The sequence below is a fragment of the Mobula birostris genome, chromosome 8 (assembly GCF_030028105.1).
Source record: "Mobula birostris isolate sMobBir1 chromosome 8, sMobBir1.hap1, whole genome shotgun sequence".
NCBI lineage: Eukaryota > Metazoa > Chordata > Chondrichthyes > Myliobatiformes > Myliobatidae > Mobula > Mobula birostris.
The window spans coordinates 90,180,847-90,208,638 of record NC_092377.1 but is presented as its reverse complement, the minus strand read 5'-3'; the positions used below and the strand labels follow the sequence as shown (position 1 = coordinate 90,208,638).

Here is a 27,792-nt window from a genome sequence, read left to right as displayed (position 1 = left end):
ATTTCCTCCCATGATCCAAAGAAGCGTGGGTTGGCCACTTTCAAATTATGCCCAATGTGTGGATGAGTGGGAGAATCGGGTGGGGGCAGAGTGGGGAGGTAAAAGTAAAACATGTAATGTGTGATTAGTGTAAATGGGTAGTTGATGGTTAGTGGGCTGATAGGCCTGTTTCTATGCTGTAATCCTCTGACTTTGTAAGGTACCTTGAACCGAACAATGAGACTGGTCTTTGGTCAGCTCTCTGTCAGTAGTTTAAGAAGTTGCCATGAGCTCTGGGACAGGTGGAATGGGGTCCTTCTGTCAAGCCAGGAGCAAGTGTTGAAGATCTAGGGGCACAGCTGTTGTCCAAGCTCGGGGAATTATTGGGGTCACAATTCTTCCTTCGTTCAGTTTTCAGCTTCAAAAGCCACTGCATTGGGTCTGTAGTTGGGAGGAGTTCACATACAGGAAAGACCTGATGGGAAAGCTTTGGAGCCTTTCTCCAAACGTGGAGTGGTGCCAAACGTCACTTGCCCCTCCTTGAGTCCGTACAGTCTGACCTGATGTTGGAACTGTGCTCAACTGGATTCTTGTAGCCTTAAGCACCAGTGGTCATTAATGCCAACCTTCTCAGTTCTCATCTTTTCTGACCAGGCAGTTCCACTGACTGTGGATTTGTCATAGCCAGAACTGGTCTTCCTTTTGCCTGGTCAGCATTGCCACAGCAGTAAGTCACTGCTCTAGTCTGTTCATGAAAACTCATCTGCTTTTAGCTGAAGTCTGACAGCAGTGTCTGAAATGGTTGGAACAAACCAAAATAATGTCAATCGTCAACCATGCTAAAGATATGACAGAAAATGATGAAAATAGTTGCACATTGGGGAGGGAGCATTTGTGGAGTGAGACAAAAATCAATACAGCAGATGATGGAACAGTTCTGACTATTTCTAAGTATTTCCATTTTACTTCAGACTTGAGGCTGCAACAGTCTTTGCACTGATAATAGTTTAGGATAAGTATTAGCTGGACCTCTGGAGTTCCCCCTTTACTTTGAAAAGTGCCAGTGGATCTTGTATGCCCTGGGAGGGGCAGGCAAAGATGCTTCTAACATCCCATCTGGAGGAAAGCACCTCTTCCCCCTTCAAACACTCCACAGCCGTAACAGCCTGGGTAAGCTGTTCTCTCATGGGACTTCAAACCAAGAGCCTCCAACTGTGGGCAAGTGGTCGTACCTGATGAGCTACTTCAGACAAATGCTGTAGTATTGCATTCATAGCATGTGTCTCTGCCACAGATGGTGAACACTGTTCTCTGTGTTGCTAGTCTGTTACGTTGAGAATCGTTAATGGATATGGACTGAAAGCAGGAAAGTCAAGCACAAGGTCTTGAAGTAAACTATCATCATCCTGGTAATAACAGCAACTATTTTGTGTGGTGCTGTTTCCCAACAGCCTGATAAATGAGTTACTTGGATGTGTCAGACTATCTTTCACCAATGTCTCAGCTCTTAGACAGGATCCAGACCTGATGCATTTCAACGTCCCTGCACATTCCTCTGCCATTTGGGTAGAATAATCAACTAGGTGGTCAGGGGTAATGGTGTTAGAGGAGTAGGAAGGGTTTTGCATCAGATTGGAATGTGATTGTTTGGAAAGGACTGTGCAAAAGCTGAGGTGTAATTTTAGTTTGATTCTTAAAATCAAGGTAAGACTGAACTCTCCCTAATACTTATTCCTAATCTTGGGGTAGATCAAGTTTGAGATGGAATCTGAAAATTGCTGATTGGTGAAAAGGGGATATTCCCATTGGGTCAGTACATGTAGCCAAAGTTTGTTACGGCCAGCACATGAAGACTCAAATTGATAGACCACGAGCTCAGTTTGTCCGTGATCAGTTGGTACTACTCTTGCCTCTGCGAACGGGATTTCAAGCCACAACGTTTGGAGACCTGAACACATGATCTCCAACCTGACAGCGTATCATTTTAGCAGTCCCAGTGCAGTATTCTGGAAGTGCTGTACTGTTTGTACCACTTCAAGATAAGGCACTAGACTGAAGCCCTGAAGGCTCCATGGAATGTTGCCAATTGAAGAAAGGCAGTAATTGTCCAGGCCAATGCTTACCACTGAGTCAACCTCATAGAATAAATACATGTACTTGGTTACTTTCTCATCATTGTCGGTCACTATATAGAAATGGGCACTAAGGCTGCTGTTCAAATCTGTGTCATTGGCTGTGAAATTATTTAGATTGCTATAAAGTTGCAAGAGGCATTGCAGAAATGCAAGCTACCACCTTGGAGAAGAGTGAAGCAGTGACCTTGTGTCAGCTTTGTTTGTTCTGCACTACCTCCAGTTTTGAATGTTCATTTAATTGGAAATGTTCACTTAAATGGAAAATGTATGAAAGGTTATGGGAAAAGAGTAATGAATAGGTCCAATTGGTGGCTGTGAGGACTGACGGGAAGAAATGTAGGACAACAGACTCCCTTGTGCATTGTGATGTAATTAAAAACAATGAACTTTGAACAAAATGTTTAGTTACAATGGATGCTAAGCAGTATCAGTTGTGAGCAGGGCTGTGAATAGAAAGCCAATTGGTATGTCACCAAAGACACTCGCAAACTTCTACAGATGTACCATGGAGAGCATTCCAATGGGTTGCATCACTGTCTGGTATGGAGGGGCCACTACACAGGATCAGAAAAAGCTGCAGAAAGTTGTAAACTCAGCCGGCTTCGTCATGGGCACTAGCCTTTCTAGCATTCAGGCGATGCCTCAGAAGGACAACATCCATCATTAAGAACCCCCATATCCCAGGACATGTCCTCTTCTCATTGCTATCATTAGGAAGGAGATACAGGAGCCTGAAGATGCACACACAATGATTCAGGAATAGCTTCTTTCCCTCTGCCATCAGATTTCTGAATGGACAATGAACCCATGAACACTTCCTCAGTTTATTTCCTCTCTTTTTGCACTACTTATTAAAAAACAAACATACACATGTTGTAATTTATAGATTTTATTACTATGTATTGCAATGCTCTGTCACTGTAAAAAAACGAATTCCACATCATATAGCGGTGATATTAAACCCGATTCTGAGAATATTTTGCTGTTGAAAAAGGATTTTTGTGGGTGGTTTTCTTGTTTCTGTGCATGAGACTTTCCTGGTGGTGATTTAAATGAATCAGCAGTGTATAATCTATGTTTACTTTCTTTAAACTGGTAATGTTGTGGAATGCAGTCCTTGTTTTGGATAAGTTCAACTGCAGTGTGTGGTCATACTTAATTTAATTTCTGTTCAATAAATGTTTAATCAATCAATCTAATTAAAGTAGCCTAATATGTGAGAGAAACAATGGAGCCATTTAATAAACAATAATTAACCCATTCATTCAACATTCATCAAATGATTTTAGTTCTGCCTCTTTTCCCTTAAAGTTTTGCCTGATGCTCTTTGGCTCAATTTAAGAAACATTATGGGTACTCAGACAACTAAGGCAAAGTGCTGCTTTTGTCCTGGGTATAGTAATGGTGTCTCCAAACACAGAGCTGATGATTGTGACCCTGGTACCAAGCTTGCTTTGGAATCAGAAGGCAGAGGTTCACATTTCACTCTCGAGACTTGAGCAGAGAATCCAAGGTGCTATTTTCCAAAGGAGTTGCTAAACTAAGGTCACACTAACTCTCTTGCACTCCACAGACTATAGGATTTACTCTAGTGTCCTTAAGAATCAAACCAAAAATATCTGGTTGTTATCATGTCAATTTTTTTGGGAGCTTGCTGTGTGCAAACTAGCTGGAACATTTGAAACTATACAACAATGGCTATATTTCAGAAGTTTTTCATTGACTGCAAAAACCTTTCATGTTATGACATTGTGAAAGGTGCTATAGAAATGCAAGGCTACTAACACAAAGTGAAGTTTGGTTGGTTAGAGTAGTGGACCAGCTAGAAGATCTACTGGCAGAAACAAGGTAATGACTTTGGGTCCTGTCTGTGTGGTCTCCCTGTGACAGTGTGGGTTTCCTCTTGGTGCTCCAGTTCCCTCCCACATAGCAAATAGGTTAATTAGCTGCCATAAATTGCATGCGGTGTGCAGGTGCAGGTGGTAGAAGCTGGAAGAATTTGATGGGAATGTAGGGAGAATAAAAAGAAAATGGGATTAATGTGGTATCAATGTAAATGGATGGCTGACGACCATTGTGCACTTGGGCCAAAGGCCTATTTCATTGCTATATCTCTGATTATTTTGAAGATCTCATTGAAATGACAGTTTCGAGAGTTGTTCATACATTCAGTGACCCTGTGCTAGCTGTATTGCTTGCTGTTTGATGCAGGAGTCAAAAGCAGAGTTCCCTGCTCCTGTCCTGAAATGCTTGGATTGAATCCTGTTAACAAGTAGATGTGATTCACATTCTGCTAAATTTGTGTATTTGTTAAATCGGTGGATCTTGTTCATAAGCTCATACGTACTTGTGACATGGTTGTGTACACCATCCTGCTTGGTTATAGACTTGTAGTTCTTTAAGAGTGTGTGCAGTTGCCATGAGATATACAATCTAATGTGAGCCCTGGCCACTGAAACTGGCTGCCTTTTGTGTAGCACTGGTCCCTTTACTTTCACATATTTTCACAACAATAATATTTGTTTTATATTCTACTTTATCTTGAAAGTTGCCATGAAATCTTTCTATGAGACTTCCATTCAGCATAATATGTCTTTGACTCCTGTAATCAAATCTACTTCCTCTGGTTACAGTGCTCCTCATCGAAACATTCTTTAGTTCAGCAAAACTCCTCACCATTTGCTATGCCTCTGTTACTCTGGCCTTCCCTGCTCTCTCAAAACTTTAAATCTCATACATAGCATGGTTCCAGTTAATACCCCCTCACTTTCATCAAGGCCTTGAATGATCCCTGAAAAGTAATGCTCAGAATTGGGATCAATACTGTAGCTGCAGTCTAAACTTTCTAAAGCCCAGGAGGTCGTCTGGTTTGTTGGTGTACAAAGTATCTAACAGCCACTTTTAGATTTGCTAAGTGATGCATCTTGGTGTATCATAGCAGCACAGCTAGTAGAGTTAGTTGCTCACAACATCAGAAACCCAGAGTCAGTCCTGACCTCCGGTTCTGTCTGTGTTTGTACATTCTCCCTGTGACCACATAAATTTCCTCCCGCACTCAAAGATGTGTGCTGGTAGGCTAGTTGGCCACTACACTGTCCCTTGTAGGTAGGTAGGTTAGAATCTGTGTGAAGTTGATGAGAATTTGGGGAGAGTGTTAAATGGTTGGTTGATGGTCTGCAGGGACTCAGTGGGCAGAAGGGCCATTTTCTATGCTGTATTTCTCTGACTCTTCTTGCACCATTTTAAATTGACGTAGATGCTCAAATCGTCCGTCTCTCCCAATTACAGTAGTTCTCCATTTTGCCATTTCACAGGTGCCTCTTGTGGACAAGATTCGCACAATAGCACAGGAGGTGTATGGGGCTGAAGATATCGAGCTTTCCCCCCAAGCTCAGTCCAAGGTGGATCTGTACGTCAGTCAGGTGAGAAAATGTCAATCAAAATGTAGCACTGTGCTAAATTAGGTGATTTGCTTCTCAATGAAGTCTTGGATTTTAAAGAATGTTGGTCTGTAATCAGTATTCATACATGCTGTAAGTTAAGATCCTAATTGTTGAGTGGAGCCTCAGAAGTGACATTCATTAAGAGTGTCAGTGGTTCCTTTGGAAGACTGGAGCTGAGGGGGTAATGGAATCAGGTGGGAGGCATTGGAAATAGATTGCCATAGAAGATCTTGTTTGGCTCCGTGCAGGATCACTGATCTCACATGGAGGGTTAAGCTAGCTCATCCATTGACATTGAGTAGAAAGGGGAAAATAGAATTCCTCGCACTTTGGAAACAAAGTAACAGATGACTGTTGAGATGAGTTTCACCGTAAATTCAGAAATCACTGCTGACAGGTTTATACATTTATTTCATAAATTCTTCCATTGATGCATACATTTTGGAGGGAAGGCAGAGAACCTGAATGCAAAGAAAAGTGGGAATAACATTTTTCATCTCCGGTGTACATTTTTTTAAAAAAGTGTGTGATTTTAAGTTTCTTCTGGGAATGTGGTTGAAAATCATTAATGCGAAGCAGAGGTTCCAAGACTTTGACCTTGTGTTCATCATCATATAAATGTCAGTCCAGTTGTGCCTTTCAAGCATCTACTGCTTTTGCTTTCAATGTCTTCCCAGGTAGGAAGGGGCCTTTTACCAGCCGCCTGTGTCCCATTTTAGAATGCAAAAGGTTGGTGTAGGAATTCAATATTTGTAGGTTCCCCATAACCTTCTGCTTCTGTGCTGAAAGCTCCATGTATTGAGGAATTTTAAGATATGTACTTGGATGGTTGACAGTTTGGCAGAAACAAGATATGCAATTGTTGGCTGACACTTTTGTGCTGAGGATGATTGTTTTGCCCTTTTATGGGAATTGTCTCTTTGGCCTTGCTGGTCTGTAGTACATTCTGCGTAGATTATATCCATGCCTGCAGACATGCTCTCAATGACCAGTGCTTTCCCTTCTAACATAGGGCTTCGGACAGCTGCCAATCTGCATGGCAAAGACCCATCTATCGCTGTCACATCAGCCTGAGCGAAAGGGAGTTCCCAGCGGTTTTATCCTGCCGATCCGGGATGTCCGTGCCAGTGTTGGGGCTGGTTTTATCTACCCATTGGTGGGCACGGTAGGTGATTTACAAAAAAAGACAGCAGTTACAACAGCCCAAATGAGAAATGCTTCAATCCAACTTTTATTATTAACAGAGGAGCAAAATGTTTTATGAGACAACAGCCAATAGGTGGATCTCATGGTGGAAAACACATTCCCCTTAGGATGCCCAACGATTGAGAAAGGTGATGAATAAAGCCAAGTTGTACTTCATTTTTATCACCAATTAGTCTGTTGTCAAAGTAAAGTTTGACCATATTTTGAAAGAGCAGCTGGGATTTAATACCTTAAATATTAGGAGTGACTGGAACCAATGGGATTATTCTTCCCCTGTAATGTAGTAAACTACCTAATGTAGTAAACCATTGAAGAATCTGTAACGGCAATTGGAAAAAGAATATTAGTACTGCAGAAGGTCATTGTGAATTTATAAAGGAGAAATCTGTTATGTTTGAGGTAGTAATTAGCAGAATAGTTTAGGGTGAACCAATAGATGTGATGGACTTTCACAAGGCTTTTGATAAAGTTATTAAACATGAGGGATAGCGTGGTGACATATGGATTAGCACAACACTATTACAGTGCCAGTGACCCGGGTTCAATCCCATGCTGACTGTAATGTTCTCCCTGTCCCTGTAAAACCATGTGGGTTTCCTCCAGGTCCTCCGATTTCCTTCCACATTCCAGGGACACTCAGGTCAGTGGATTAATGGGTCACATGGGTGAAATTCGGTGGTGTGGGCTTCACCGGCTCAAGAGCCTGATGCTGTGATGTTTCTAAATATTAAAAAAAATTAAAAGCTAGAACAAGTGTGGTGGTTATGCATATAACAGGGAGTAGGAATGGGTAGTATTTGAAGGCTAACCAAAAGAACACGATAAACCTCTTTGCAGGAATCCCAAAATGTTAAAGGCAGAGATTGATAGATTCTTGGATCTGAATGAAATTGAGAAAGTTTGGGGCTCATACATAAAGCGATGCTGAGGTCATCCAGGGTTTATTGAATGATGGAGGTGGTACGAGGGGCCAACTGGCCTGGTTTATTTCTTGAAATATGGCTTAATTCTTGAAAGAGCATTTAATTGTTCAGAATCATGAAATGTTTTGACGGAGTAGATTGGAGAAACGGGTTGTCAGTGCAAGAATAAAGGATGATGATAGGTATAGAATTCTGGTAAGTTGCAAAGAACCGGAGGCAGGCGGAGGGTTTCTGAAATGCGTTGCTTTAAAGCAGGGGTTCTCAACCTTTGGTCCACGGACCCCTCAGTTAATGTTGAGGCTTCAAGGCATATAAAAGGTTGGGAACCCCTGCTTTAAAGCAAGATGGCAGTGGATTCAGTTATTATATTCAAAGAGGAGCTGGGATCTGCTTGAAAGAGGCAATGTTTACCTTGCAAGAGGAAATGATAAGGGAAATGGATGTAATTAGAAAATGTTTTTAATTAACAACTCACATGAATATTAGACTGAAATAGTTTCATTGTGCAAGTCCATGAATGGAAAGATTTAATCCTTTGAAACAAAGGCATGATGGAGAATGTAAATGAAAATGTATTCATCCATAAAGGGAGACCTTGCATTCTTATGCTTTCCTGGTGCTCTAATTAGCTTGTAGTCAATGAAGTGTAGTCACAGTTCAAATGCAGGCAAGGCCAACAATATCTGCACAGCAAGATTCCACAATACATTAATATCTACATAATGTGTGGTATTGATTGAGGAATAATTTTTGAATTAAATTAAGCTTGAATTAAAATTATAGTTGTTTTATCTATCTGAGAGAACTGCATGCTGCACTGGAGTTTCAGTCTGGATTATGTACTTGTACTTCAATGGTGGAATTTGAATTGGGGACTTGGTGACATTGATGTAGGAAAGTTACTCACCCAAATCTTGGCTGATTATTTGCAATAAATTTGATTACAAGAATAAAAGATTTCAAGCTTTTTCCAGTCCATGTATTCTATTGTACAGGTATTGGTTTTATTTCATTTTATTTAGAAAGCCAAATTAATCCTGTTTTTCCTGCACAGTTATATTGGGGTCCTATGCCAAAATTTTGCAGTGGTTTTGCATATGACAAGTGAATGCATAAAGGCAGAGAGTTTGGAAGCCCAGGTTGAAACCTGACCTCAGTGCTGTATGAGTCTTGCATTTTCTCTCTCTTTCCCCCGGGTGCTCCTTTGTCTGCCCATGTCCCAAAGAAGTGTGGGTTGGTTAATTGTGCATTGTAAGTTGTCCTAGGCGAGTGAGAGAATCTGGGAGAAATTAATGGGAATGTGGGGAGTAAAGGTTGCTGAGAATATGAGTGTAGGAATGTAATCGCTCTGAAGTGGTATAAACTCAATGGATCAAATTGGACTCTTGTGATGTTATGAAATGTGGAACTTGTACACTTAAAATGTGATTTCAGTAATATCATTTGCAGTTTCTCAGAAATTTGGCTTTGCCTACAGTTAAACTCAGTTTATTTTTAAAAATAAAATCCATTTTAATAAAGACATTCCAATGTGAGTTAAAACTGCATATTTTACTCCATCTGGGGGTGGGGGGGGCAGGACTCTTACAAGACAGGGTGAAGAAGGGAGCTGTGTCTCACCAGTGTGTTGCCCTTATTGAACAGACTAAGCTGCAAAAAGCCAATCGTACTGTTAAGTCTGTTCCACCATTCAGTAAGATCAGAGCTGATCCAATCTTGGCCTCAACATCGCCCTTCCACACTCTTGCCGTACTCTGCAAATCTCTTGTAATTGAAATCTGTTGCCTTCTACCTTGAATGTATTTAATTATTCCAACTCCATATCTCTGAAGCAGAGAATTCCAAATATTCATGACTGGAAGAAAAGAAATTCCTTCTCAGTCTGATGTGGAAGTCACTTACTTTGAAACTATGCTCCCTTATCTTAGGCATTCTCACTATGAGAAACAATTCCCTTGATAGTCCTATTCTTGGTATCTATCTTCCTCTCCCCCCTCCCCCCAATCTGATTAGGATCACATCTTTCAGTATGGTTACCTCACATTTATCTATGCTCAACTGAATATAGGCTCACTGTTCCCAGCCTTTCTTGATAAACTGCATGGCTGGAACTTTCTCTGCACTACTTCCAATACAAGCAGGTCCTTACTTGTATATGAGGAGATGAACTGAATTCAGTGCTCTAGGAGCAGTCTCACCGCACCCTGTGGCATTAGCTCTTCCATACTTTTATGCTTGGTTGCTGCAGAATTGTCAGAAGGGTCAAGACAAGTTCTCTTGAAGGAAATCACTTCCACGGAGGCCTTCACTGCATTCAATAATATTATTGAAGCTTTGTAGTTGTGTGCTTAATGGATTGCAATACCATCAAAGTTAAGATCCATGTAACTAATCTGTTTATTGCCAGCTCCATTATCACTTTCCATTCCTGCCTTAGGCCATTGCTACTGAAACTCGTGCCTTCACTGTCTACATTTAGCTGTTGAAATACTTACACTCCTGCCCAACAGCCTTTACTAATCCAAAGCCCTGGTGTCCATCTCCTAATTCAGCCATTTTCTCCTGTGGTCACTGACTGACTTTGACTCCTGACACCACCACTATTACTAAATTTTCATTCTTGTTTTCAAATTCCTGCATAACCTTGCTTGCCTCACTCTGCAGTCTCCAGTCCTACACAACTACTAGCTCTAAGGAGCCTTCAGTTCTGGTCACTGGTGCAACTTCAGATTTATGTGCTGTGCCTTTAGTTGGCTGGGCTAATTTCTGGAATTCCCACTTCAAGCCCAATTATGACATTTCAAAACCAAATTCTTTGACCAGTTGTTGATTACCTTTCCAAATATCCCTTGCACTGCTTGCTGCCAGATTTTCACTGAGAACTCTAAGGTAGTTTACTATTGAAAGATGTTGTATAAATACAGACTGTTATTCTGCCATCAGTATCAGCCATTATTTCATTTCATGTTAAATAGTTGCTATGAAAAGTGAATGCTCTTATTTGAATAAGCTGTCTGCTTAAATTAACTAAATTAGGGTTACTTGAAAAACTTGATTTCTGTCAGGTACTAGTTTCATACTTTGCTTTTTTTAAAAATTCCCTGAGCAACACAAACAAAACGCTGGAGGAACTCAGCAGGTCAGGCAGCATCTGTGATGTTGCTCTGGATTTTCAGCATCTACAGAATCACGTGTTTTAAATTACCTTGCCTTTTGCCACAGTGTGGGGTGTGGCATGGAATTTGTATTTAAGTTTTGTCGGTTTAGTTAAGCTTGTTGATCCTGCTGTGTTGTTACTGGGCTCAGAGTTTGATGTGGAATACCTGGAGAAGCTCCATCATGATGGAGCCACATAAAAACCTAACACTTTCCCCACTTAAATTATGAAAGGTTATGCTTCATTGAATACTGATGTTGTGATTTGTCATGTAAACCATAGAACAGTACAGAACATGCCTTTCCCCCCACAATGTTGTGATGAACAAATTGAATTAATAATTAAATAGGCAACTGAACTAATCTCCATGTTCTTCCATTTTTCTTCACATTCATGTGCCTATCTAAACATCTCTTAAAAGTCCCTAATGTATCAGTCTCTACCACCACCCCTGGTAGTGCATTCCAGTCACTCATCTCTCTTTGTGTAGCTTGCCTCTCACTTACCATCTCTCAACTTAAATGCAAAATTGGATGAATTTTCCAAATAAAATTCTGGGATGGCGCTCATGACGCACCATCATGTTTGCAGCTGGCAGCTGCTGCAGAGTCTGAACTATGCAGTGCCCTTTGCAAAATCAGCCAACTTGTTTTCTGTGATGCTGAGAACCTTGAGTTGTGCAGCCAGCTTTTCTTGTGTACCAAACGTCTCTGCTGACTTGCATTTCATCTGCATCCAGACCTACTAGTGTGCCAAGCACATATCTGAGTTATTAAAAGAGCATTGAAATGTCATTAGTGGTGCTAAAGGTGATTCGCAAGTGCGTTACTGAAAATGAGTTTTATTTGTTGGGAAGCATTGAGCAAGCAGAGCCATTTTTTTTTCAGCATTCCCTTTTCAGCTGGGAGTTTTTATTTAAAGAAGTTGGCAAGGCCAACAACTTATTGCCCATTCTTGCCCTTGAAGATGGTGAAACTTGACCCATTGCTATCCTGTAGCGGTATATTCCCATGGTGGTGTTCAGGGACCGGGAGTAAGGGGTCTTTGCTCCTCCTGAAAGTAGAGGTCTGTTGGAGTAGCCTAGGCGAGAAAAAGCAATACATTTTGTTGATGGCTCATAGTGCAGCGCTGTAGTAGAGGGAACCAACATTTTTGGGGATGACAGTCAAGCAGGTAGCTTTGCCCTAGGAGGTAGCTTTGTCCTTGGAACATGGAAGATTGAGGCAAGATTTGACAGAGATGTACAAAATTGAGGGGTGTAAAAAGAGTAAATGCAGGCAGGCTTGTTCCACTGAGGTTGGGTGGGACTATAAGAGGTTCATGGGTTTAAGGGTGAAAGGAGGAAAGTTTAAGGGGCGCATGAGGGGAAACTCCTTCACTCAGGGCCGTGAGAGTGTGGAACGAGCTCCACACGTGGTGCACGCAAGCTTGATTTCAACATTGAAATGCAGTTTGAGTGGGTATGTGGATAGTAGGGGTACTCGTGGAATGATCTTGGTGTAGGTTGATGGGACTAGGCGGTTTAAATGATTCGGCATGGATCAAAGGGCCTAGTTCTGTGCTGTATTTTTCTATGACTCTGTGGTGTTGAGCTTCCTGAGCATTGGAGCCACACTCATCCAGGCAAGTGGAGTGTATTGCATCACACATCTACCTTGGATTTTGCAGATGGTAATAAGGCTTTGAGATTTCAGAGGGTGTAGCACTTGCTGAGGAATACATGGCTTTAGATATGGTATTTAAATACCTGGTCAGTGATAAGCCCAAAGGTGGGCACGTGGCCAAGTGGTTAAGGCATTGGACTAACGACCTGAAGGTCGTGAGTTGAGCCCCAGCCAAGGCAACGTGTTGTGTCCTTGAGCAAGACACGTAATCACACATTGCTTTGCGACGACACTGGTGCCAAGCTGTATGGGTCCTAATGCCCTTCCCTTGGACAACATTGGTGTCGTGGAGAGAGGAGACTTGCAGCATGGGCAACTGCTCGTCTTCCATACAACCTTGCCCAGGCCTGCGCCCTGGAGAGTGAAGACTTTCCAAGCGCAGATTCATGGTCTCGCAAGACTACCGGATGCCTTTTATTGATAAAGGGGGCTTAGTAATTGTAATGCTATCAAGTGTAGGTGGTTAGATCTTTTCGTGTCTGAGATAGCCATTATCCGTCACTTTTGAGTGGTCAGTGTTACTTGCCACTTCTCGGTCCTTGTTTAACTGTTGTCCAGAAACTTAAGGGAGTGACTAGGAATGAGGATAGGAGTTCTAATGCATTTAAGTGGATGGAGGCTTCAGTACTCCGTGGGGTTAAGTTCTGTATACTGTTCCCCATTGCTGGTTCAGCAGGAAGTGCCAGCCCATTTTTATTGCCAAATGAATGTTTTTACTTACCAAAGCAAATCTCCATCCTAATTCCAGCAATTCCCGCCCCCCCCCCCCACCCTTTGGGTTTACTGGAGGGAAACCTGCAAGAAACATGATGTGCATTTACATGAAGTATCAATTGGGATTGCTTGCTTTTCTATCTCATTAACATATCCTGTTTTGTGTTTGGGCAACCAATCATTCGTCTAAGGGAGAGCAAGTGTGTTTGCATCTGTTATGTACTGGAGCTGCTGAGGAGGTCACAGCAGTCCATCTCAAATATATTTGCCTGGAGACTGCGTTGCAGGGGGAGTTTTCATTGTCTGTTTAAAGCTCTAGTATTTAACTATGCTTGTAGGTAGTACTAATCAGTCTAGGTTCCTTGCCTGCCACCTCAAAAAAAACACAAAATCTGTTTCCATAATTGGCTCAGCCTTTTAAAACTGAAAGCTTGCTGTATCTCCCTGTCCCTACTCGCGCGATCATTCAATTGTCTTGCCCTTTGCCTGCCCTCTTGGAAAATTTAGCTGTCAATGTCTTCCTTTCCTTGCTACTTCTGTCTCCCACAATCCTCCACCAAACTGCTTCACTCTGAAGTGATAGTGGGCCAAAGCAGTGTATGGATAAACTTTTGATTTCAGTGAATGTCTGAGGTTGAGCATGTTCATGATTTACTCATTGATGCAGCAGTCAGAGGCATAGTGTTTAGTGCCCAAATAAGGAGAGCGGTTAAGAGAAGATGTGACCTTCAGGCAGAACTGGGCTGGCAGCTGTATAAATAAGGCTCCCTGATTCTGACCACCACCATACACAAGAATAGATCTCCTGTGAGTTTTGACTGTTATCACTGATTTAATGACAGTAACATAGGCATCAAAGCTTTTTCAACCTGTTTTACTGTTACATTTAACTTAGTAGAGAGATAACGATTTATTCCCACAAGACGAGAGATTGAGTGCTGACCTCATCGAGGTACTTACTTACTGTTAAAAGGATTCAGTGGGCTGAGTCTCTGTCCTCTGAGAGAGTCTAGAGCAGGGAGCCAAGCCTTGAATTTCCTTGCAAAAGCTGGTTTCAGTTAGAATAGTACTGCTCAGGAAAAGGCCATTCAGATTCAGGATAAGGTTTGCTGTGAAACTTGTTTTGTGAGAACAGTATGCTGTCAGACAAAAATTACTATAAGTTACAAAAAAAAAGTGCATAAGAGGAAAAAGTGTTCATGAAGCATTCAAAAAATTTTGGCTGGCAGAGGGGAAGAAACTGCACCTGAAATGTTGTGGTGAGTCTTCAGACTCCTGTACCACCTCCCTGATCGTATGTAATGAGAAGAGGGCATGTCTCGGATGATTAGGCTCCTTAATGATGGATGTTGCCTTCTTGAGGCACCATCAGCCCACACTGTCTGTGCTGAACATGATGCCACTGCAGACTACGCCTAAACTGTTTGACCACTGAGTGCCAAGGGTGATTTATGTGCTTAGTCGGATCTCTGATTTTTCTTTTTGCATTGTGACGGAGCAAGCCCTTTGATTCCATTAAAACACAAACAGAACGGCTTAATGCCTCTCTGATCCAAGACCTGGTGGGTGACTCTGCTTGGACTTCACACCACAGTGTTCTTGGTATTTATTGTTTATTCATTCATTTATTTGTTTTGTTTTTTCTTTATGTATTTGCACTACTTTTTGTACGTTGGTTGTTTGTCCGTCATTTTTCACTGATATCTAATTTCACTGATTCTGTTGTGCCTCTTTGTATTTGCTGTGAATGCCTGTAAGAAAATGAATATCAGGGTAGTATATGGTGTATTTTGATAACAAATTTTGTTTAAGATTCGAAGTATGTCTCCAGCCCAGTTTAAATACTCAGACACATTCCACAGTGAGCTGATCAAAAATTAACTTCAAGTAGTGTCACCTGCAGTCTTTCACTTTTGTACAAATCTTTTAAAGATTTAGCTTTATTTGTCAAATGTGCATTGAAATGTCAAAGCATACAGTGAAATGCATGTTTTTTTAACGTCAATGACCAGCACAGTCCCTGTTAGCGTTATCATGCTTCCGTCGTCATTGTAGCATACCCACAACCTGCTAACCCGAACCCATGCATCTTTGGAATGTGGAAGGGAACTGGAGTACTCAAAGGAAACCCATGTGGTCAGGGAACAATGTACAAACTCACTCCAGACAGTGGTGGGAATCAAACTCCAATAGATTGCTGGCAATGTAAAGCGATTGTGCTAACCACTACACTTATGTGCATTAGGGTTAGGGTTAGCGCTTATCACTATCTGCAATACGATTTCTGCCATCTTCACATCAGCTCTGTTCTTTTCAGTTTGCAATCGTGAGAGGTGTAGGCTCTCACCAGAGGCCATGGGTTAAAGATCATTAGCTAAAGCCAGCCGAGAGGCATTTTTTCTCGCCCCACACTGAGCTTTGACTGGGATGATGAAAGCACAGTAATTTGAGAGAGGAAGGCCACAAATATTACAAAGCCACGAAGAGAGAATAGGGACTGTAAGGGTAAACTCATCTTTCACTGGCCAGCATAGTCAGGATAGGCCAAATGGCGAGCAGCTCTGCTACAGGATCTACAAGTATGTTGCCTGGATTGGGGAGCATGCCTCATGAGAATAGGTTGAGTGAGCTCGGCCTTTTTTCCTTGGAGCGACAGATAATGAGAGGTGACCTGACAGAGGTGTATAAGATGATGAGAAGCATTGATATTGTGTATAGTCAGGCTTTTTCCCAGGGCTGAAATGGCTAACATGAGAAGGCACAGTTTTAAGGTGCTTGGAAGTAGGTACAGAGGAGATGTTAGGGGTAAGTTTTTTTTTACACACAGAGTGGTGAGTGCGTGGAATGGGCTGCTGGTGACGGTGGTGGAGATGGATGCGATAGGGTCTTTTAAGAGACTCCTGGACAGGTACATGGAGCTCAGAAAAAGAGGGCTGTGGGTAACCCAAGGTAATTTCTAAGGTAAGGACATGTTCGGCACAGCTTTGTGGGCTGAGGGGCCTGTATTGTGCTGTAGGTTTTCTATGTTTCTAAGTGCAGTCTGAAGGGAAGTATTGGTAAACTCAGAAAAGGGGAACTCTGTAAAGCAGCCAGCATGATCAAGGACCCCACCCACCCCAAATATTCTCTCTTCTCTCCAACTCCTTCCCACCAGGAGAATGATGCAGAAGCCTGAAATTGTGTACCACCAGGCTGAAGGGTAGCTTCTGTGCCCCTGAAAGACTATTGAGCGGTCCCCATGTCTGATCAGATGAGTTCCTTGACTTCACAATCTATCATGTCACAGCTCCTGCACTGTTTACGTATCTATCTGCACCACACTTCCTCTGTCATCCTAACACCATATTCTGCATTCTGTTCCTTTTGTACTACTCTGATGACCCTACGGAATGATCTGTCTGGATGGCCGCAAACAAAACCTTTTTGGTGTATCTTGACAATAATAAAACAATTAACAATCACTCTCCACCCCCTCCCCCAATGGCAGTTCCAAACCTTTGCCTCCCTTCTTTCAGTCATGCGTCTCGTACTCTACACTTTTCTCTGTAGCTGGAACACGACACTCAGTGCCCACTTTTTTAGGTACCCCCTGTACTTAATAATGTTAGCACTGAGTGTATGTTCAGCCACTTGCATCACATTTCTTTGCCATTCTGATGTTTGGTTTGAACAACAACTGAACCTTTTGACCATGCCTGCATGCTTTTGTGCATTGAGTTGCTGCCACATGATTGGCTGTTTAGAGATTTGCACTAATAAGCAGGTCTATAGGTGTATCTAATAAGGTGGCCACTGAATGTGTATTCTGCATTCAGTTATTGTTTTCCTTTGTACTATTTTAAGGCACTGATGTGATGAACTGATCGTTATGGATGGTATGCAAAGCAGTTTTTCACTGTGTTTTGCACGTGACTTGAATCAATTTAGAGCCAAGCCAGTTTCAGACTCGATCATTGCTAGGCAGTTTTTTGTGCCACACATCAACTGGTAAACAAGTGAGCTTTTAAAAAATGTAGCCCAAAATGATTAATCACAAATAGATAGGCTGTCCTCTGGGTTTAAATCTGGCCCAGAGCTGATGTCTGCTTCAGAGATTTCCTTTAAAGCAAAAAAGAACCAATCTGCAACAGCCACACATGCAAAATGCTGGAGAACTCAGCAGGCCAGGCAGCATCTATGGAAAAGTGTAAACAGTCGAGCTGAGACCCTTCATCAGGACTGGAAAGAAAGATACTTTCTGTAACATCTATGATGGTGATCTCAGTTGAACAATGCTGTAAGCTTCTGGCTGGAACAATTGCCTTGCAGTGAGAGCAGCTCTTCACATCAATCCCTTGTGGAATAGATTGGCGTGCTCTGAGCAAAAATTTTATCTGCAGCGCTCCAAGGCATCTAGTTGTTTAACTAGCTTTTGACATGAGCAAACTCAGCACATGCTGCTTTTCTAATCTCTGCTGCTTCTAAATCATCCCTGCTTCATAGTAAATCAAAGTAAATTTATTATCAAAGTACGTATATCTCACCATACATGGCCCTGAGATTCATTTTCTTATGGGCTTTTACAGGAAAATAAAGAAATGCAATAGAATTTATGAAAAACTATACATAAAAAAGTCACAAAGAACCAATATGCAAGAAGAGGACAAATTGTTGAAGCTGAGAGCACGAGTTGTAGACTCCTTGAAAGTAATTCTATAGGTTATGGATCAGTTCAGAGTTCAACCAGTGGAGTGATTGTATAGTTAGAATGAATAACCATACAGTAGCTACACGTAAGAAGTGTTAGTTGAGGTTCAGTGGTGGTAATGCTCTGTTTGATACTGAATACCATGGATTCCTGTCTCAGTCTAGGAATTTGGGCATAATCCAGGCCAAACTCCTGACAGAGTATTGAAAGACTGCTGCACTATCAGCGATACTGCCTTTCATGAGATGACCATAAGATATAGGAGCAGTATTAGGCCATTTGCCCATCGAGTCTGCTCTGCCATTCCATCATGGCTGATTTATTATTCCTGTCAACCCCATTCTCCAGCCTTCTCCCTGTATCCTTTGACATCCTTACTAATTCAAGAAACTATCGACCTCTGCTTTAAATGTACCAAATGACTTGGCCTCCATCGCCGGCTGTGGCAATGAATTCCACAGATTCGCCACAGTTTGCCAAAAGAAATTCTTTCTCATGTCTGTTCTAAAGGGACATAGAGTGGTGCTAGAAAGTTTGCGAACCGTGTAGAATTTTCTCTATTTCTGCATAAATATGATCTAAAATGTAATCTGTTCTTCATGTATGTCCTGAAAATAGATAAAGAGAACCTAACTGAATAAATAACACAATACATTACACTTGTTCATTCACTTACTGAGGAAAAATGACCCAATATTACATATGCAAGCACGAGGAAATCTGCAGATGCTGGAAATTCAAGCAACGCACACAAAATGCTGGTGAATGCAGTAGGCCAGGCAGCATCTATAGGAAGAAGTGCAGTCGACATTTCGGGCCGAGACCCTTCATCAGGACTAACTGAAAAAAGAGATAGTAAGAGATTTGAAAATGGGAGGGGGAGGGGGAGATCCAAAATGATAGGAGAAGACAGGAGGGGAAGGGATGGAGCTAAGAGCTGGAAAGTTGATTGGCAAAAGGGATATGAGAGGATCATGGGATGGGAGGCCCAGGGAGAAAGGAAGGGGGAGGGGAGCACGAGAGGTAAATATAGTGAGGGACAGAGGGAGGAAAAAAGAGGGGGGGGAATAATAAATAAATCAATTTCCCTTCTTACCCCATCCCTTATTTATTTATTTATTTATTTCCCCTTTCTTTTCTCTTTATTTTCTCCCTCTATCCCTCTCACTGTATCTGCTTCTGGTGCTCCTCTCCCCCTTCCTTTCTCTCTAGGCCTCCCATTCCATGATCCTGTCCCTTCTCCAGCCTTGTATCCCTTTTACCAATCAACTTTCCAGCTCTTAGCTCCATCCCTCCGCCTCCTGTCCTCTCCTATCATTTTGGATCGCCCCCTCCCCCTCCCGCTTTCAAATCTCTTACTATCTCTTCTTTCAGTTAGTCCTGACGAAGGGTCTCGGCCTGAAACGTTGACTGTACCCCTTCCTATAGGTGCTGCCTGGCCTCCAATATTACATATATTTGATGGAAAAAGTAATGCCTTCTGGGGTAATGCTTTCTACAAAAGCTATTTGGAGTCAGATGTTCCAATCAATGAGATGAGATTGGAGGTGTGGGTTGTAGAGCTGCCCTATCCTATAAAAAGGGCCTACAAAGTCAAGTTACTCATAAGGCAACTCTTCTGAAGAAAAGTCTGCTTATGTGCACCATGCCTCAATCAAAACAACTTTCGGGGGACCTTAGAAGGACTGTAGAGATGCATAAAGCTGGAAAAGGCTATAAAAGCATTTCTAAAGACCTCAATGTACGTCAGTCCACAATTAAAGACATTGCCTACAAATGGAAGAAACTGAGTACTGTTGCTACTCTCCTTGGGAGTGGGCACCCTGCAAAGATCACACGAAGAGCACAATGTGCAATCCTGAAGGAAGTGAAAAAGAATCCAAAGATAACAGCAAAAAACCTGAAGGAATCTCTAGAATTTGCTAAAGTTTCTGTTCATGTGTCCACTATAAGAAAAACGCTAAACAAGAATGGTGTTCATGGAAGGACACCATGGAGGAAACCACTGCTCTCTTCAAAAAAAAAATTGCTGCACGTCTCAAGTTTGCAAAAGACCACCTGGATGTTCTATAACGCTTCTGGGACAATGATCTGTGGACAGATGAGACAAAAGTTGAACTTTTTGGCCGGAATCCACATTGCTATGTTTGGAGGGAAAAGGGCACTGCACACTGACACCAAAACCTCATCCCAACTGTGAAACATGGTGGGAAGAGCATCATGGTTTTGGGCTGCTTTCCTGCCTTGGCCTGGACAGTTTGCAATCGTTGAGGGAACAATGAATTCAAAATTGTATCAAGACATTTTACAGGAGAATATCAGGGTAGCAGTTCATCAACTGAAGCTTAATAGAAGTTGGATAATGCAACAAGACAATGATCTGAAAGACAAAAATAAATCAACAGCAGAATGGTTTAAAAAGAAGAAAATTTGTGTTTTGAAATGGCCAAGTCAAAGTTCTGACCTTAATCCTATATAAATGTTATGGAAGGACCTGAAGCAAGCAGTTCGTGCAAGGAAGCCCACCAACATCCCAGAGTTGAGGCAGTTTTGTAAGGATGAATTGACTAAAATTCTTCCAAGCCGATGTACAGGACTGATTAACGGTTACTGGAAACGTTTGGTTGAAGTTATTGCTGTACAATTGGGGTCACACCAGGTACTGAAAGCAGAGGTTAACATACTTTCATCCAACAAATACATGTAATATTGGATCATTTTTCTCAACAAATAACTGAACAAGTATAATGTTTTTGTGTTATTTAATTGGGTTCTCTTTATTTAGTTATCTAGTTTTAGAACTTGTGTGAAGATCTGATCACATCTTAGGTCATATTTATGCAGAAACAGAGCAATTTCTACAGGGTTCACAAACTTCCTAGCATCACTGTACTTGCATCCTGAGATATATTATAATATCTTATCTCTGAAGTGCTTGACTCTAACTTTATTGCCCAGGAAAGCATAGCATATTTCTCCCAGTGAACTTGCTTGTGTTTATCCCTCAAGCAACCATTAAATTACATTATCTGTTGTGGGATTTATGACTACATGTTTCCTTTGCCATGTATCCTGCTTATAAATTTAGTTGAAGTTAAAACTGTTTCTGGTGTAGTGCATCTGACATTTCTAGTTTGGGAACCTTGCTGTTTTGGAGCAAGGATCCTGAGCGGTAGGATAGAACATTTTGGACTGAATGTTAATCTTATTTTTTGATTATTTAGCAGTGTGGACAAATGTTATCATCCTTCAAAGCAGTCATGGTACTTTATACTCATCTGGAGAGCAGACAGATCATCTGTATAGTGCCCTATTTGAAGGATGTTTCCTACAGTATAACTCTGTTTATTACTGTAGTACCTATTTTGGTTCTTGGCCACAGTGAAACTTAAACCCATATACTTTTGCCACAGGTGAGTGAGATGCACATGATGTCACAATGATCAAAATATCTAATTCATATTGAGCACCCCTCTAATTATCCCCTTGACTTTCTCTGTCTCAGAACAATTCTGACTACTTACTTCCCCTCCATATAACAGTGGATGTATGTCATATTGAACCTATTGCCAGCTCTCAATATAATTCTGCATTTTTTAATGTAAGCGTATATGGGCTTGGGTGGTACTTTCAGGTCAAAAGCTGAAATTTTTGCTGGTCAATCATGTGCTTGTGCTCAAATATACACAAGCCATAGACCATTTGTTGCTGCATGCAAAATTTTACCACATGCAAGCTCAATTAGAGAAATGGAGGGTTGAGCTTCTATGAAGCATCCGTCTTTCTCCAGGTAGATCATGCTTTAACATCTTCAGCAGCCAGCACCGTTGTAACTCTGACCAACTTGCTTCTTTGTGAGCTGCACCCTGTGCCATTTCCGTTCCACCTTGTATACACTGTGAGCCTTGTGTAGCAGTGTGTTTGACTTTTCTCTCTGCCAAGCCATGATTTGTCACTGACAAATAGTTTGGCTACACCTGATCTAATGATTCCAGGACAATGTTACTGTATTAATCACTTGGCACTCAAATCTGTCCTCTACTCTAACTTGATTGGTTCAAAGAAGATTTTTTTTTAAAGTTTTTTTTTGTCCCTTGGGTAAAACTGGATTTCTGTTATAGCAAATCTATCAAAATGGAAGCATAGTAAACAGCTTGGTCTGTTCTGTCAGGATGTAAATTTGTATCTGCCTAAACTAATATTTAACAGTAATAACTTTGTGCAGTTCACCAAGTAGCTCTGGGATCCATGGTGGATATTGGTAAACAAAACTGTAGTGGTCCTTGACAATCAAACATTGACTTTTTCATTAAATTAATTGCCGTCCAGTCTGCTACATTTGCTCCATGGATAGCCTAAGCCATCGGACTAATTTCCAACCACATCCTGAATTCATTGACTGTTTGGCTTTATTCACATTTTTTCAACTAATTGTCAGTTATTGAGTAAAGGGTTTTCTTTCCTTCCCCACTGCATTAGTTTCAAAATTTATCATTTACTAATTGAGACAAATAACTACTTTTAATATGATGCACTTTTCTATGTAGCCCATTAGCTCTGCTCTTTGATACTTCTGGAGCTTAATAATGTTTCCCCTTTCCCATGACCCTTTCAGTTTGCTATTTCCTGTCCTTCCACAGTAGCCCTTCTGCCTTTGGCCAACTTGTGCAACCGTGTACAGAGATAAAAATATTCAAATTCCATCTCCAAATCTCTACCTTGCACCCTCCTACCCCGACCCCATCCCAACACTTTTTTGAGATTTTTTAAAAACTTCCAACGTCCTTGCCGATCGTTCTGTCATCTCCATATGTGGATCACTGTCAAATTCACCTTTTGACAGTTTACTGCATTTAAGGTGCAAAGGAAAAGTATTGGGTTTTGGCATAAAACAGTGGTATATCTTTGCGAGAGATATTTATCTGATGTAAAAGAAAAACATCAGTATAACCTCTGCATTTGTACTATGGTGTAGCTGTACACCCTAGACTCAATTATCTGATTCTGCATTTTATCTTGACCCTGAAAAACTGTTGTTATTCCAGCTTTGGTGTGTGAACTTTGTCCTGTTCATCAGATTTTGCTCATTCTCCTTCTGCCAAAGGGCCAGTCTTCGTCCGAGTTCAAGTTCAAGTTTAATTGGTTGTCATTCAACCGTATGCATGTGTGCAGCTGAATAAAGTGGTGTTCTTCCATGGTCAAGGTGCAAACCAGGGTACATATTGTCACACACAATACATATCGTTACACACGGCACATCAAGTCACAAAATGATGTTAGCACAAGTCCCTGACTGGCATGGCCTGAACATCGATGGTGCATGGGATGTTGTTCTGGAGCCACATTTCTGCAAGAACAAGCTCAAGGCAGTTTGTCATCTCAGGCTGGGTCAGCCACAGACAAAGGCAATCCAAAATGTCTTCCTGGGTGAACACTTGGCAAGCTGGTTTGGAGGGGCCAATCCCCAACCCAGCTCCCCCACACTGCCTCCAGCACTTCCTCCCTGGGTTGCTGTGTTAGCTTTAGTTGTTCTTTACCTCCTCTCAATTCTAAAGACAAATCCCAGCCCAAAATCCAGATGCCAAACTCCAGACTGCCCCTTATTATAGTGTCCTATGTACATTTAGAAAACCTGAAACTTCCTCGTTCCTCTTGTTTGTAAACTACTTAGATAAGAGCCCATACAGTGAGTGATGTGATAAATAATTTAGTACCTCTGGTGGTCCGTCTTGCAGCTGCAGCCTTGGTGCTGTTCTAAATGAGTTAGATGAGTATTTCCAAATAACCTGTGCAATATTAATACTTTAACAGTCTTTTAACGCACCTGCTCATTATCACACCACTTTTCATGGGATATTGCCTGCAAATTAGTTGCTGTATTTGCTACTCTACAAAACTAAATACAGTTGAAGTGAACCGTAAACACAAGAGATTCTGCAGATGCTCAGCGTGTGACGTTTGAAGTAGTTAATGGACTGGAGTGTCTGGGATTATCCGGGCTCCCAAAAGACACCTTGGAAATGTCTTTGTTTTTTTTAAATAGCAGAGATCCAGGATATTATAGAGAGGAGGAATGATTCCTGGAAGTTTGCCAGCTTTTATCTGGCTATTGAGTTATCTTGCTCAAACCATGTGTCTGCTTCTCTGTACTTGCAGTCTTGAATTGTGCAATTGACCAGCTTCACTTCATTTCCTGATAACAAACTCATTGTTGGGTAATCCATATGCTGCTATCAGCATGCCAGCTTTAACCAACTTGCCCACTGTGTGTGTGTGTGTGTGTGTGTGTGTGTGTGTGTGTGTATATGTTCGTGTTCAACCCAGTTGCAGTGGTAGCTATTGGTGTTGCTGTGGGGGATTTCAGATGGATGCTGTTCTTTACCATTACAGATCACCACTTTCATTCATGAATTTGCGCTGTAGTGCAGCAGCCATCAGCAACAAAATTTGTTACCACAGAGTTCTGTGCTGGAATTTAAATTTTATTTGTTCTGAACTGTGTGGTAAACTAATGTCAACGGCATAGTGCAAGTTTACTTTTGTAACCCTGTTTAAAGGAAGCTCAAAAATTAAAATTAAGCATCTGTATACTACTAAAACTCATGCTATGTTTGTCTGTTTGTGACCTCCAATTAGTGCAAATGGTGCATTACAGCAGCACTATTTTTGGCTAAATCGACTTAAAATGCGTTAACGTACAGAATGCAGGCAAAGTACAGGGTTATATATTCATATAAAATTGCTCACTCGCCAAAATCAACGGCCCCGCTTTCACCCGAGAGCTGATGTCAGCCATGATGGAAACTGCGACGCGACACCACGACACATGCACACGGCCAGCCTCAGAAGTGGCTCACGATGCTCACAGCAGTGACACCAACCAGAGCAAAAGGGCAGGGCAGCTGTACTTTGAGCGGTCACATTCTGCTAATTGCCATCAGCATGTGCAGGATTGGGACAGATCAAACTGAGACCCATCAATAAGAGATAATTAAATCTTATTGTAATGACATACTTCGAGACACCCATCAAACCCTTTGCTGCAGTCAAAGGACAGCGGTGACTATATCACGTCTATTTTGGAGAGCGCCAACCACATATTCAAGAATAATCAGCATCCTGGAGGCTTTGGTGTTACTGCTTCGTATCTTCTATCCAGCATGAGGGTAAAAAAAAATATGGTCAGCCTAATTATGCTGCGTGGAAAGAGAAGGGGGACATTATGGTCAAGAGATGACGCCAAACGTCGTCGGGAAGCGACAAGAAGAGGGAGAGAACAAGAATTGGATGAGGCCAGGGCCGCACGAGTCCAGGATCAAAGAGTCAGGACAAAAAAGATGAGAGAATAAGAGACGGGAGGCGAGGCATGCATGTCTCCAAAATGACAAAAACTGGCATAGAAGGAGGAGAGACAAAGGAGCTGAGAAATGCACATCTCCAGGATCAGACAAACAACAAACAGCAGAAGAGACGGTGGATGAAAAGACTGCACATCTCCAGAATGACAACGAGAGGCACAAGGGTGGCAGATCAACCAGAAATGATGCCATCAAAAGTGTCCTTCGTTAAACAAGGAGGAGCTATATTTGCCTTGCTGCGCGTTGTTCTTCTTTAATAAACTGAAGTTTTCTTCAATTTCCAAAGCAAAGCGATACCAATAGCATTCAGGAAAATTTAATATTCATTCTGGTCACATCAGACTGCACTACCCTTCTCTCAAAAGGTGCCCAAACGGGTCACCCCGTTGTCTAGTTTGTTTATAACATCCTAAGTACAACGCTCCCTAATCTGTGTGTATGATACTATTTGGTACTTTCTGACTTGACATTTTAATTGCCAGAATCGGGTTTATTATCAGTGACATATGTCATAAAATTTGTTATTTTGTGGCAGCAATACAGTGCAATGCATAAAAAAATTAGTGTAAGTCACAATAAATAAATAAATAGTGCAAGAAGACAGCAACAGTAGTAAGGTACTACTTATGGCCCTTTCAAAAATCTGATGGTGGAGGGAAAGAACTTCCTCTTCAAATGTACCTCCTCTTTGATGGTAGTAATGAGAAAGTGAAATGTCTTGGATGGTGAGGGTCTTTAATGATGGATGCTGCCTTCTTGAGGCGCCGTCTTTTGAAGGTGTCCTCAGTGGTGGGGAGGCTGGTTTCTGTGATGGGGCTGGCTGAGCTTACAACCCTCTGCTGCTTTATCTGATTCTGTGAGTTGACCACTCCACACCAGATGGTGATGCATCCAGTTAGAATGCTTTCAGGGTACATATGTAGAAACTTGCTAGAGTCTTGGGTGACATACCAAATATCTTCAAATTCCTAATGAAATATAGCCACTGGCATGCCTTCTATGCAATTGTGTCAATATGTTGAGCCCAGGATAGATCTTTAGAGATGTTAACACTTAGGAACTTGAAACTACTTGCCCTTGTGAACTGGACTTCAGCTAAATTCAGAGGTCTGTCACATATAAAATATTGTGATTTTAGTTACTTTTTTTTAAAACCCTGAATTTACAAAACTGCTACAGTTTGTCTCGCCTGCCCACAGTATTCCATTAAAGATACTGGTCCTAAGCTGGAGAGCGAGAAGTGCCTTCAGCGGAGGGAACCCTGACCTGAATGCTGATTAGCTGGGTCCTTGCCATCATTCACCCCACCAAGTTCTGAGGTTGTCAAACAGCACTTAAGAAGTAATAAAAGAACAGTTGTGTAATCTGGATAATGTTTGTGTTTTGCTGGTAGCATTTGGGTCAGTGCCAATCTATTGAGGTTAGTCTAGCCAAGTTGTATGGAAATGAGGGATTTGTGCTCTAGACACTTGATTGCTGGTTCCACGTTCTGTCCTTTTGCTAAGTTGTACACATTGAAGTCAACAATAGGGTACTGGCACCTTGAGTTGCTTTGCTATGCTCTCCTTTGGATCTTTTGACTCTGTGTTTCAAAATATACTTATAGTTATTTGTTCTGTACCAAACCTATTAGTGGTGGTAAATGCATAATTCACAACCAGCCCACAGCACAGTCTGTTGAGATGTCCTTTCGAGACAGATTAGAAAGTTGGGCCTGTATTCCTTAGTGTTGAAGAATGAGGGTGACCACCTTTAAACATGTACCATCTGAGAGGACACAATGCAGATAGAGAAATATCAAGCAATAAAAACAAGCTGCTGGAAGAACTCTACAGGTTGGACAGCATCTGTGGAGGCAGAGAAATGGTTGACCTTTTGGATTGAAACTGATGCAGGATCATGGCCTAAAATTATCCCTCTGCCTCCACAGATGCTGGCTGACCCACTGAGTTCCTTTAACAACTTGTTCAAAGATTCTTGTGGTCCTGGCAGCGTAGATGTTGAGAAAGTTGCACTCGTGGAAGAGTCACGAGCAACGTACATAGTTATAGTGTAGGGGCCACTCATTTAAAATCGAGGGGCATAGAAATTTTTTCTTTCTGAAGGTGGTGAGTCTCCTGAAATTCTTTGCCTCAATCTTTATTTTATCTAGAAATACGGCACAGAACAGGCTCTTCTGGTCCTTGGAGCTGTGCCGCTCAACAGCCCACTGATTTAACCCCAGCCTAGTCACAGGACAATTTACAATGACCAGTCAGTGTACCAACCAAAGCATCTTTGGTCTGTGGAAGGAAACCCACATGCACACAGGGAGGAAGATACAAAACTTGCTTACAGGTGATACTGGAATTGAACTCCAATGCCCTGAGTGGTAATATCATTATACTAACCGCTGTGTTATCATGGCGACCAAAGTGTCGGCATTCACATAAATATTGAAAGGGCGTTGAATTGACTACATGGGGAACTGCCAGAGATGAAGAGCTGAGGCTATGGTAAATTGGCCATGATTGTATTGAATGGTGA

The 27,792-nt window shown here is 41.7% G+C and overlaps 1 protein-coding gene across 1 annotated transcript in view; it reads left to right on the top strand.

Annotated features, from left to right (window-relative positions):
* mthfd1l (methylenetetrahydrofolate dehydrogenase (NADP+ dependent) 1 like) overlaps window positions 1-27,792 on the top strand; it is a 162,490-nt gene that overhangs the window by 103,868 nt on the left and 30,830 nt on the right. Inside the window, exons 25-26 of the mRNA XM_072265636.1 lie at window positions 5,429-5,536; window positions 6,570-6,722. Coding sequence (XP_072121737.1) covers window positions 5,429-5,536; window positions 6,570-6,722 — 261 coding nt within the window. The remainder of the gene's footprint in view (window positions 1-5,428; window positions 5,537-6,569; window positions 6,723-27,792) is intronic.